The sequence below is a fragment of the Ananas comosus genome, linkage group 5, assembly GCF_001540865.1.
Source record: "Ananas comosus cultivar F153 linkage group 5, ASM154086v1, whole genome shotgun sequence".
Lineage (NCBI taxonomy): Eukaryota > Viridiplantae > Streptophyta > Magnoliopsida > Poales > Bromeliaceae > Ananas > Ananas comosus.
Window position 1 is genome coordinate 1555388 of NC_033625.1, and position 12523 is coordinate 1567910.

The 12523-nt window shown below is 36.1% G+C and overlaps 2 protein-coding genes across 2 annotated transcripts; both read right to left on the reverse strand.

The window, feature by feature from the left end:
- LOC109710868 (amino acid permease 4-like) lies at positions 398–4882 on the reverse strand. Its single transcript, XM_020233657.1, has 7 exons — positions 4577–4882; positions 3244–3477; positions 2882–2975; positions 2501–2718; positions 1933–2072; positions 1608–1835; positions 398–1176 (listed from the first exon to the last, which is right to left on the reverse strand). The coding sequence occupies exons 1-7, from the start codon at positions 4686–4688 to the stop codon at positions 751–753; spliced, it is 1452 nt and encodes a 483-aa protein (XP_020089246.1). The 5' UTR covers positions 4689–4882; the 3' UTR covers positions 398–750.
- LOC109710482 (dolichol phosphate-mannose biosynthesis regulatory protein) lies at positions 10349–12343 on the reverse strand. Its single transcript, XM_020233090.1, has 3 exons — positions 11688–12343; positions 10784–10915; positions 10349–10667 (listed from the first exon to the last, which is right to left on the reverse strand). Exons 2-3 carry the CDS (start codon positions 10871–10873, stop codon positions 10512–10514), a joined length of 246 nt encoding a protein of 81 aa, XP_020088679.1. The 5' UTR covers positions 10874–10915; positions 11688–12343; the 3' UTR covers positions 10349–10511.

Consider the following 12523-nt stretch of genomic DNA (forward strand, 5'->3'; position numbering starts at 1 on the left):
TTTTTATTGTACTTTTGTTTGAAAAGAAGGAATGTGATTGGCTTGTTATTGATGACGTGGTGCAAGTGTGACAGTGTAGAATTCCTCGTGGAGAAGAAGCACTAGCCGTTTGTCGGTTGCCAATTTTCAAAAATTTAAATTAGAGCTTTTGTTTTTTGTCTTTTTAGTCGTAAATTTTTTAAATTTGGCGTTTCAAAACACAGGCCAAACAAGCACTCAAAATGACTGGACCCAATTTGTCAACATAGAGTCCACTTTGCCTCGACGCTTTTGCACAATCTGGACTGTTCCAGATTGCAGTAAAAGAAAGCTACCTACTATGACTCAACGAAGAAAAGGAGAAAGGAAATTAACAAATCAAAAGTAATCGAATAGAGTTATTGAATCTGGTCAAGTATAACAGATGAAAGCTTACTAGTTTCAGCATACTCAGTAACAAGTTTTGTTCTGACTATATTACAACCCAAAGAGAACTGTAGCATTGTTTGGATTCAGAGAAATATTTTTGATGGCTCGAACATAAAAAGTATTTCACTTGGATGAACTTGGATCAGAAGGCCACAGACCGAAACTGAATTCAAAATTTCAAACTGATTAGAAGAAACATTACAGGTTCCTTATTGTTTGTTGAAATGCCATTTGTCCTAGTTCAACTAAACCTATTGACAGATAAAGAAACCAAGGGACAATTTTGGCTTCCTTGAAAAGCTCAATTCCTAAACTTTGAGCTTTTGCAGAGGTTAACATTCTTTAGGACCTAGTCTTGAAAGGAACATAACTCTTAAGTGACTCCATCACCCCTTCTATAGAACCACAAGCTGCGGCGAGCGAGACAAGGAAGCAAACGAAGCTTAAGGTTTGCAGGGCAACCCACTTGGATGTGAGCTTCTTGACCTTCTTTTGTCGTATGTACATCTCGATCGGGAAATACACCGTGAGAGGCCAGAATCCGACAGCTCCGAGGAATCCAAGCACATCGTTGAAGAACGGCAGCAGGATCGCGAGAAGGGTAGTTGCCCCCACAAAAACAGTTCTCCAAAGTAATCGGAGTAAATTTACGCTGAACCCGAAGCGTTTATTAGCTATCAGACGATGCTCGCGGGTCAGCATTTTATTAGTAGGGAAGCTTTTGACAATCCATGTCTCAAAGGCAGCAAATAGTGGTTGGGAGAATACCTGTGGAATTGCAGTTTAAAGATCAAAACTAATTTCTTTAGAGCTAATAATTTTGTTTTAATATGTGATTATCTAGGAAAAAGTATAAACGTAAAGATTTTAGTATTGTAATGAAAAGAGCGAAGAAATGGTAGTATGTGATACTAGTTAGGCTTAGGAACCATAGAAAATAAGTTGCATGAAAACGAGTAAAAACAGTTCGATCATGAGCAATAAAGATCACAAAGTGCACCAATAAGATTAAGTAATTCTATTCAGCAAGAAAGTGCCTTAAAGAGGAAGGGACGAATCAGAGTTGACATTGAAGGAAACAGTTCGAAAAGACATAACAGCACCTACTAACAAATCTCAATGAAGGAATAGGATATGTATAAACAAGCTCAATATCAATTAGGACTAGCTTAAATGTTTTGGTTGCATTATTTGATTACCTGATATGCGCCAACTAAATGCACCACAATGCACACATTAGCGAGGTCGACAAGCCAATAGGGCTCGTAGAAACCAAATCCGGTCAGGATGTTCCCCGGAGCCCCGTTTCCGAAGGCGGCATAACCGAGGCACCCGCATAGCATATAGAATGCAGTGGTAGTAGACACACCAATAAAGCTCGCCTTCTTCATCACTTTGTTCTCTGCCGGAGGAGATTTTAAAGTATCCTAGAAAGATTTGGTTTTCACGAATTCAGTAAATCATAGCTGCATTTTGGAAAGATATAAAGAATAAGCTAATACACCGCTTGAAAATATAGTTCACCTGGATTTCTATAAGAAGCATGGAGTATGAGTAGGCAAACGCAATATCTCCGAGTGCTTGGAAAGTCATCCAAACCTTTTGAGCTGCATCAACATCCACTCCAACTTCTGTTCCTGTTATGGTTGTTCTCCCAGTACCACCTGTTGAGATACAAGATATAAAATCAGATTCCTCGCAAGGAACTTTATGGGACTTTTTGCACTTAAATCAGCCTTTTGAAATTGCAAAAATAGGACGCCTTTTGTTTCTACTGCTTTAACCGGCTTTTCAACTTTTAGGACCAATGCGATCAACCATTACGTGACCACGATGCACAGTTTCATCTTTTGAATGATTGATTCAGAGCTTGGAACTACGGTTGCATACTTTGAAATGGATCATACATCTCAGTTTGAAAGTAAAAGTATAAACTTGCACTAAAATGGCAAAGATGAAGAAGTATGATATAGAAAAATGGATTTATTCTATCTAAGCCCATATGTTTGGTATCGAGAATGCATTCCAAGATTGTAAGTAATAAATAAAAACACTTCTAGCCAATGATAGATATTTGGATCGAATGGAGAACCTGATATTGTTCTTGCTAACGAGAGGCCGACGGCAATAGTGGAGTAGGCTATGGACATGACTGCAGCTACGGTGGAGAGCCACCACAATTGGTGAAAATTTGGGAGCTGGGAGAGGAAAATCTGCACAATCCCAAACGCAACCATGTACATGCTATCTGAGACACTGCAATCGGCTTCGTGCCCCTTCTCATGAAAGCAGTTCGACTTGTGCACTGCCCTGCATGTTGATCATCCAACGAGGGAAAAAGCTGTTCTTAAACTTCGACATAATGAACTAGATTTCCATTATTGGAATACTACTTGTGAATATGGCGCAAATATCGTCAAACTATTAGAGAACGCTATCTATTTGCCTATTTATAAGAAGGATTTGAACTCACGCAGCACTTATCGAAGCGGTAATCGTGTATCCAATGGCGGTTCCAAACAGGTTGACATATTGGCATAGACCACATAGCCAAAAGTGAGTTCTACCTGGACAAAGAGTATGTCACAGATTAAGATCTTAATTCACATGGTATTAGAGTAAGATATCCAAAAATCAACTCCAACTAAACCCATCCACCATTTAATTAAAGAGAAAACCTTCCCCTATTATTTCTGGTGCCCATGTATGGGCCGATTAACATAAGGCGAGTCTAAATATAAATGTTAAAACACCATACTCTAATGCTTAAGCTTTTGAAAAAAGGATCAGTTGTCACATAATGGCAACAAACAATAAGGTTGGAGATGCAAGAACCTAGGTTGGATTTCACAGCATCAATGTAAGTGTAGTTTCGCTTCCCACAGATCGGATCGGACGTTCTATAGCAATCTGCCAGTAGACTGGAGGTGTAAAATGTGATGGCGGAGAACAGCACCAGGGTCACTGGGCCAGCAACCCATCCGAGCTGAGCCATGGCCCATGCCAACGACAGAACACCCGAACCTACCACCGCTGTTATGATATGTGCACTCGCCGTCCACACCGTTCCTGCAAATTAAGATTGCAAACAAATTCAACAATGCATAACAATTATTTGAGGAAAAACAGTGATTCAGTGAATGTCGAGGAAGCAACATTTCCTTTCTTCTTCTTGGCAAAGAACAAAATAAAACTAGAGGTTTCAGAGCACGGTATGGATGACTCTGAGCTGATGGCTGTAGCCTGAATATTGAAGTTTTCGAATATACGTCCGACACCTGCTGTGCGCATCTTCAACTTCCAAATTGAACCAAATCTCTTCATGTTGCTGTTACTGTTATTACCAATCTGCTAATTCAAGTAAACTACTGATAAAAGTGACAATGCTGGAAAGATTAGCGGAATGGATATGGATTTTAAATGGATATCGCTGTTCACTCCATGGCATGTTTGTTCAATACAGAGGGCTTATCGAAGAAATATCAGAAATAGTTGATCAAGATATTCAGAGATGAGATGCAGATACTGCATTGAATACTTCAACCCCTATTTCTATCTGCAAGTAGGGCTGCAATTTGCGTTCGGTTTTGGCTCGACACTAAACCAAATTCCAACCTAAGTTTAACCGAGCTTGACTCGCCCTACTCGGCCCGACTCGAAATATTATGCACAATTGAGCAATACAAAATATGTTTCCATTCGTCTCCTATTAATCGAATGAAAACCGCGGAGGGAAAGGAAAGAAATCAATTCTTTCATATACACAATACTCGAATTCGGTAGCTGAAACAATGTTTGATTTGGATGTTGTTATTTCTATACATGCGACTTTCTCCGTAATAATGCGAGTACCAATTGAGAACAATTTTCCCTTTCAAGGGGAACATACAACCATAACTCAAATAACCAACCCCAAATCTTTCTCTCGCAAATTATAGATAGAAAGAAAGAAAAAAAGGTGAGACCATCAGGCACTAGGTCGGTTGGCAGAAGCCATTCTGACGGGATAATAGGTTTCTAGTTCGAATCACGCGCTTACGGACCTGGATACAAAATCGTAAAGGCTAATAATTTCTTCCTGCATATGTACATAAATTAGGTGGGTAATTAAAATTGTGTGTATAAAGAAAGAAATGGGGTTAAAGAAAGAGGAAACATGAGATGGTACCGGCTCTCTTGGTTCGGCCATCGTCGTCGAGGTCGTCGTCTCTACGGAATTGGGTCATGCTCCCATTCTCCCCCATCTCCACCTCCATGCTCCTCCTCTCATCTCCTCCCATTCCACACCTCTCTCTCTCTCTCTCTCTCTCTCTCTCTCTCTTTCTGAGAAAGTGAGAATATATCGGAGGAGTCTGAGATAGAAGGATTGTATGTATGCGAACAATTATAGGGAGGTGTATGAATGTGCATGTAACGCGCGTGCTAATAATTGAGAGCGCTGGAGAAAGAGAGAAAGCGAGGAAATTAAGAAACAGTGTATCTGAGCGTGTATATGTAATTTTCGTCCGTGTGGGGAAATGGGGAGGGGTGGTTAAAAGATGCGGATTGCGGAGTGTGATATATTTTCTCGCTCCGGTTTGGGCTTGCATCTGCCGCTGTGCCGTGTCCCATCGCTCCAATGCTCGCCCTTCAAAAACATGTCCGTATTTTCCTACCACTTGCTGTTGTTGCAGAGGTTACTTTAAAATTTTTAACAGGGGTAACCGAAGTGGGTAACCCTCTGTCTCCCGAGGAATTCTACACCGTCGTACTTGTACCACATCATTAATAACAAATCAATCACATTCTTTCTTTTTAAATAAAAGTATAATAAAAATATTTTTTTATAATCATTATGGGACATATATTCTTAAAAAGATTAATTTGATTGGTTTGTTATGCCACGTCGCTAATATACCCATTGCATTCTAAAATTTGATGATTGATACATAAAATTTTAAATTTATATTTTTAATTAAATTTATTTATAAATAAAATAAAAGAAGCGTTTAGTAATTTATGGTTCTAATTTTTATTTTTATCAGCTCCTCCATTAAAATTTCGTTAAGTTAGATACAAAAAATTTGAGATATTTCATCTAAGTTTATGGAATATTCACTTAAGTACCTTTTAGTTTGAATTTTGTCACTGATTTAACGAAAAAAATTAATAGAAGAGATAATAAAAAAAAACCGCAGGTACTAAATTAATATATTTTAAACCACAGGATACTAAAATTAAAAATTACGAAACTACAGAGGTAGTATTTGAAGTTTTCTCTTTTAAGAGTTACTAGCCATCCCTACCGCAAGTGGCAAACAAATTTAATAATTGACATTCGAAATTTTAGGTTCGAAGTTTAATTGTTTTATATTTTCAACCAAGTTTATTTCTAAAACAAAATAAACAAAAAACAGATAACATACAATCTTTCTCTCAATTTTTTTTTTAAAGTTTTATTATTTTATGTGACTCAAAAATAATTGATTTGATATATATTTTACATAAAGTATCAGTATTTATTATGATAAAAAAAATTAAAAATTCCTGAGTAGGCGCGTGTATGATTTGAGGAGCCTGTTTGGGTTGATTTGCTATTTTCATTCATTAGATCATATTATTCAATTAATCATCCACTCAATTTTAAAACACTACTATCATCGAAAGCCTACAAACACCAATTAGGTAATATTTTTAAAAACATAAAAGTTCAATTCTTTATGTGGATAGTCTCTCCACGTAATTTTTTGTTGATGGAATTGGGATTTTTGAATGTAAGGTGAAGCCTACCTGATATTTATAGGGAGTTGAATTAATTATTTTTTACCTGTAATTAACTGGAACTCTTCGTGACCATCAGAAAAACCCACAAATAAAAGGCACGTTTTCGTATTGGGGTCTCTCTCGTCTCTAGAATTTTGTCTAAATTTCGTATAGAACAAAAAAGGAAAGGATGTTGCACTCACGTTAAGTTACCTCCTAGTGTCCAAATTAAGAAGCAAAAACTTGTAAAAAGATGTTACATTAAATAAATCTCTCTTCGAGGGGAAAAAAGAAAAAAAAAAAAAAGACAATGCATAAAACAAGGAGCATCTCTTTTTCTACAATATATTATGCAACATCACGGATTTCGCAGTTCCCTCTCTTTCCTTCCTTCCAATTAAGAAAGGGATGCATGATTCATTTTACGAATATTTTACGCCCGTAATCTCAAATGATTTGGATATTAGGACGCGATTATATTGGAACGTTGTTGTTGTCATCATTTGGGTAGGAAAATGCCAATTTGATACGTACATATCTGGTGTGTGGGGCTTTAGCTTTTTGGTCCTAGTCCAAAAAGCCAAGTTGATTGACGAGGCAAATGTGCAACAATGTGCGTTGAATTTTTTTTTTTTTTTTGAGAGATAGGTAGCACGTTACCTGTTTCGTTTATTTTATTTAGAAATAAACTTAGCTGAAAATGTGAATCAACTAGGATTCGAACTTGGGTCTCGGGTATCAAACACCAAGCCCTTTGCCACTTGCTCTAGGAACTGGAAATATGTGTTGAATATTAATCGTGCTTTTGAGTTGAATCTAGTTGCTTTTGGCTTTTGGCTTTTGGACCTGGGTGAATTGTGCAAGCAAATTGTATATAAAGATCATGTAGATAAGATAAAGCGGAGCTAAGGGCTTTTGCGTGTCGCAGAAAGAAAAAAAATGGTTTCGTTATCCAATCATTGGATTCCAATTCCAAATATCTTGTTCTTTTAATCCCTTTTGTTTACTGTTGATTTATGTAGAATTTGTCTACAGTGAGTGTATACAAATTAAGTAATATACGAAATGCAATAGGTGCTTTTAGACTTGTAGTGGACTAAAATTAATTAACTCTACCTCATTTAATTTGAGGATAATGCAATTTCAGATGAGAGAAAAAATACAAATCACTGGCTAAGGCAAAAAATAAAGTAATATGGACAAAAGATCTTAGACAATTTGTAGTATATCGATGTGTCCACTACAACTAAGCGATTAGATAGCACAAAAAGTAATATAAAAAACACATTTATGAATGCTTTCTAAAAAATGCTATTAGAAAAAGCATCATATCAAAATTCTCCGAGCAACTTCTTTTGCTGAAAGTGTGGGAATTGAAAATACCCTCTAAAGTAAGAATTTTTATTTGGCTAGCACTTAAGAAACACCTACCCACGATTGACAACTTACTTAAAAGAGGCTGGTCCGAAAATCAATAGTGTGTAATGTGCGGCAACGATGTAGAGACTGTTGATCATCTGCTTGTCGGATGCGTAATCAGTAGATTTTTTATGTATAACATCCTAGAAGATAGGCACATATCGGAGCCTGGGATGGAGGTCAGGGGTATCTGGGAGCTTCTGACTGGGGACTGCCGCCAAGGGGCAACTGTGAGGGATTTAACTAGGGTCGCAACTTGTTGGTGGATGATCGATCTGGCAAGAAAGAAATAATATAATTTTTAGGCACCAATCATTTGATCATTTTTGACCATTAGACGAATCCGAGACGTGAGTAGGAATTGGACTAAGTGTTGCAGCTCTTCATGACTTGAATCTGAGTGAGGAGTAGATTTATTATTATTATTATTATTATTATTATTTTCTAGGGTTTTCCTTTTTTGTTTCTATTTGTCTTTTTTTATTTTGATTGCTTTGAATGTTCTTCGAGGCCATGTTGCCTCAACCTATGTAGCTAAGTTCATCTGCTAAATAAATGAAGCGGGTAGCGTGCTATTTTTTTCTTAAAAAAAAACTTCTCTTCATAATAGATTAATAAACTTCTAATCAGATTTTGTATTCTTATTAGAAACTCATTTTATTATATTATTTTTTGAAAATAAAAAAACGAAAAAGACATTAGTAATATATAATAATGGAAATAANATGTGCATGCATAAATAAGAGCGCTCGGAATATCAACACGTGTTAGGACCGCCTTCCAAAGTTGGACAGCTTGCGCCGCAGAAGTCAAAGAGGAAGTCAAGCCTGTCGGCCTGTCGACGCTTTTTCGCCCACAGTGCTGCTAACGGTACCCAAAATATACAATATTCTTTTATTCATTCTTTTATATATATATATATATATATATATATAGCAATTGCTTTATAAATCTACAAATTTGAATTTCATAATTTTTGGTAGGTTGTACGAAATTTCGTAGTATTGTTTGCTAAACAGGGCTGCTCAAAAGATTTTAATTAATTTATGAGTATTTTTTAAGTCTAAAAAAAAAAAATCTGTGGGGATATTTTGTTGGTACGCACATCATTTTTCTTGACCTTATCTCACAATCTTCTGCCCGCTGGCAGTCTTGCACTTGGTCATTGCTAGTTGATCGTCTGCCCTCTTCGTAGCGATCTTAGCGAGAAAGTCTATTATATCATACTTGCATCACATCATGTAGTAGATTCTTTAATTCACGTTCCAAACCAACATATCTATCCTTTTTTTCAACGCACAAGTAAAAAATCCAAAATTTTGATATCTCACTGTGCTACGACGAAGAAAATTAAAGATTGAAATCGCTTCTTGAAAGTGTGCCACCGAAAGGGGAGAGAAAAGGCGACGGATCGAATGGAGAGTCTTCTAAGATTTCATGCAGGAAATTCTGCCCCACGCAAGCTACTATCATACCATGGCACCGCTGAGACAAAGGAGGTACAACTTACTATAGAAGAAGCGCGGACATTGACCAACTTGCATAATCTATTCTGTCGATAACAATTACTCAATCCAATGAACGATTCCTAAACATGTAACCTTGGCCTAAATGGGCCGGATTGCATCGGAATTGCTTGGATTTTACATTGCGAAAGTTTAGTAAAGATGATAGGATGCACTCCTTAGTCTTTTTTTTTTCATCTATTTTGACAAAGGAGAAGCATATGGTAGCGTAGAGAAATCACATTGTACGGATGATAAGATCATACAGAATTACAACATTTTCTCTTACCACTGGAGGAAATATAGGTCCCTTCCAAGTTCCAACTCTCAACTCCAATTGACACTTACATTGGTAGGGATGTGTCACAGCCACCTGAGAGAGACTTGCAACAACCTTCATACCATAATTTTACATGACCACTACTTTTCACATGATAAAGAGCTCCCATAACAAACTTCTCCCTAAAATTGTACCACCTTCACATGATTAGAGGTCGTATAACAAACTTCCAGAAGAAAGCATGCACCAAATTAGGCCTTCAAAAATTTCATAACTAATTCACTCGAAATGTATTTAAGTAGCTCATGCGAGCGACATGAATTCTCGCCCGAGTAACTAATAGCAAAAACACTTCATTAAGGTGACAACATGAATTCTCGCCCCAGTAACTAATAGCAAAAACACTTCATTAACGTGACAACATGAATTCTCGCCCGAGTAACTAATAGCAAAAGCACTTCATTAAGGTAACAATCTGAACATAGTAGGATTAGCAGCAAGAGGTGCCTCATTTTCAGCTTGCCAACATATATAATCACTTGAAACTGAAACAGTCTAGGCCGGAAAAAGCACAGGAGTAATAGCAATATATTCCATCTTACTTTTCAACAAGAAGAATGTGGCAGCAACTGACAAAGAATTGACAAGCACATGCAATTTTTGCTTTAATAAATCAAGGAAAATCACTTGGCTGTGGTCAATAGTGCGACCTCTTGTATGAGGGTTAGCATGCGAATGGATTATTTAGGCTCTGATGGTTCATATAACGGACTATTTTCCAAAGTCAAATTTTACAAGTTGCTCGAAACATTAAAGGGAAAAACATTGTAGTTCCATCATATTCTACTCATTCTCTTAACTAAGGCGATAGATGTATTACAAAGGTTAATAGTATAAGCCATTCATCAGCAATCAAATGAACAATCTGTGTACATAGCTTCTATTTAATAATAAAAAATGATGCTAATATGACATGGCAAATACAATGTTTTTTAATAATAATAATAATAATAAAGAAAATGTGGTCATAATCACAAAGACAATTGTACAGAGAACGACGATTAGCCTTCCAAAATACTACTACCAATTTAGCAATACTCAAAGTGTATGCTATTTCCAATTATCAATATTCAAATGAACCAACAGGGGCAACCGCATCAAACTTTCTTCTTCTTCTTCGACTTGAGCATCACAAATCCAATAAAGACGCATAAGAAGCTGAGAAGTAAGACACCAGCAAAGACGGGTATCAAGATGGCATACTCTTGTGGCAAGAAATAGTCGTGTATAAAGTGATCGCTGTCCACGAATGGCTGGGGAAAGGGGTTAAAAAGGAAAAGAAAATGGTTGATCAATGCTCAAATAAATAAAGAACAACACCACAATAAGGTAAAAAAATTAATCTTCAGGTGCCTCGTGTTTGACTTACGAGAATGATGACCCAGAAGGTATAATAGGTGAAGATGGATAAACTGACGGCAGATAACATGAAACCAACTGTCTTATCAGCCAGCTCCATTTGTATATATGTAACCCGCTTAATCAAAACTACAACCTATTCCTGATGGAAACCAGAGAAACAACAAATCAAATCAATCTAGCAAGGAAACATATGCATACGAAATTTGACAGGTAATGGGACCAAATTCTGATAAATCTAAATGGTTTGCTTTCAGAAGTAAAAAAAAAAAAAAAAAAATCTAAATTGGCCAACTCAGATCGAAGTATGCAGCAGGAACATCAAGGGATGTAACACACTCATACTTCAAAAGCAATGATAAATAGGAAAGAATCTATTTCCTTGCAATTTGATCAAAAAATGTTTATCAGATTGCAGCAGGAGAAGAGTATGAACATATAATGTAAAAATTAGACCTTTTTTGTGTTCTACATATCGATTTCACAATATATTTAATAAAACACATTTTCTAGCCTAATTTATCGCTTATCATAACAAAAATATGGACTTAACAAGTGGTAACAATTATAAAATATAAAATAAGAATATCCAACAGCAATAGCTCACAATCAAAGCAGTGCGAGATAAAAATAAGTATTCCATTATGAGTCAAGCAACTAGGGAAAGAATTAAACAATAAAGCATATTTATCCACATAACTTTAACCAATTACTCAAAACCTAGATCTAACAGTTCCCAAGTGATAGATCAGAAAAATGAAACTGAAATTGTTTAACTTTAACCAATTACTCAAAACCTAGATCTAAAAGTTCCCAAGCGATAGATCAAAAAATGAAACTTTATCCAATTACTCAAAAGCTAAATCAATTGAGAGATAGATCGAACGACGGGATTCCTAGCCCACGATCGTTACCTCAGGATCACGAACCACAGGGGAACAACAAGCCGATGAGATGCGTCGGCAAACCCTAGGCGAGAAGAGCGCGAAGAAGACAGGGGAATGAGACGGCTCTGTTGGCCCTGCCTGAAATAGCACAACCCAAAGGAGGCCCAACTTTGACCATTTTTGGCCCAAACCCAAACCATCTAAAAATAATAATATAAATAATAATATTGTAGAGCTATTATGCTATCAGAAGCATAACGCAGTTTGTGCTTCCGATTTTTTAGCCCTTGGATCAAAGATTGTACGGTTAGAATGATAGTTATTCCTTTAGGATTGATTGGTCCCCCTAGAATCAAGTGATTTTCACTGGGTAATAATATTAATTCAATAGTTAAAAATAATCAAGAAGGTTGATCCAAGAGCTAAAAATTAGAAGCACCAACTAAGTTATACTTCCGATAGCACAATAATTCTACTCTAAATAATATATATAAATAATAATCGTCAAGCCTAATAACCATTCCGCTGCTTTGGGAGGATAAAAAAAAGACAATTGCTTACATATTCTTAAAAAATTGGTGACTTTTTGATTTATCCTCCTTAAAAGGTTAATATTAAAAATATTTTTTTTTTCATTTCATTTTATTTCAAATATATCTTATAGTTAAACTCTATTAATAAACTATTAACAATAACTATTATCCGAATAAAATTACTATTTTATTCCTTTAAATATACTTTTTCACCGTCACCGACTTTTAGAGCATGTTCGTTTTCTGCGTGACATGTTTTATAAGTAATATTATTACAAGGACCTTTTGACAAATCAGTATCATAATAAATCAAAATAAAAATTTCAGCAT

Excerpts from the sequence above, each read along its gene's own strand:
- LOC109710482 (XM_020233090.1), bottom strand. The coding sequence starts at position 10,873 with ATGGAGCTGGCTGATAAGACAGTTGGTTTCATGTTATCTGCCGTCAGT. Across the intron at positions 10,668-10,783 it reads CCTTCTGGGTCATCATTCTC|CCATTCGTGGACAGCGATCA; the intron begins GTAAGTCAAACA and ends CCCTTTCCCCAG.
- LOC109710868 (XM_020233657.1), bottom strand. The coding sequence starts at position 4,688 with ATGGGAGGAGATGAGAGGAGGAGCATGGAGGTGGAGATGGGGGAGAAT. Across the intron at positions 2,976-3,243 it reads TGCTGTGAAATCCAACCTAG|GTAGAACTCACTTTTGGCTA; the intron begins GTTCTTGCATCT and ends CTCTTTGTCCAG. Across the intron at positions 1,836-1,932 it reads TGCTTCTTATAGAAATCCAG|GATACTTTAAAATCTCCTCC; the intron begins GTGAACTATATT and ends AAATCTTTCTAG.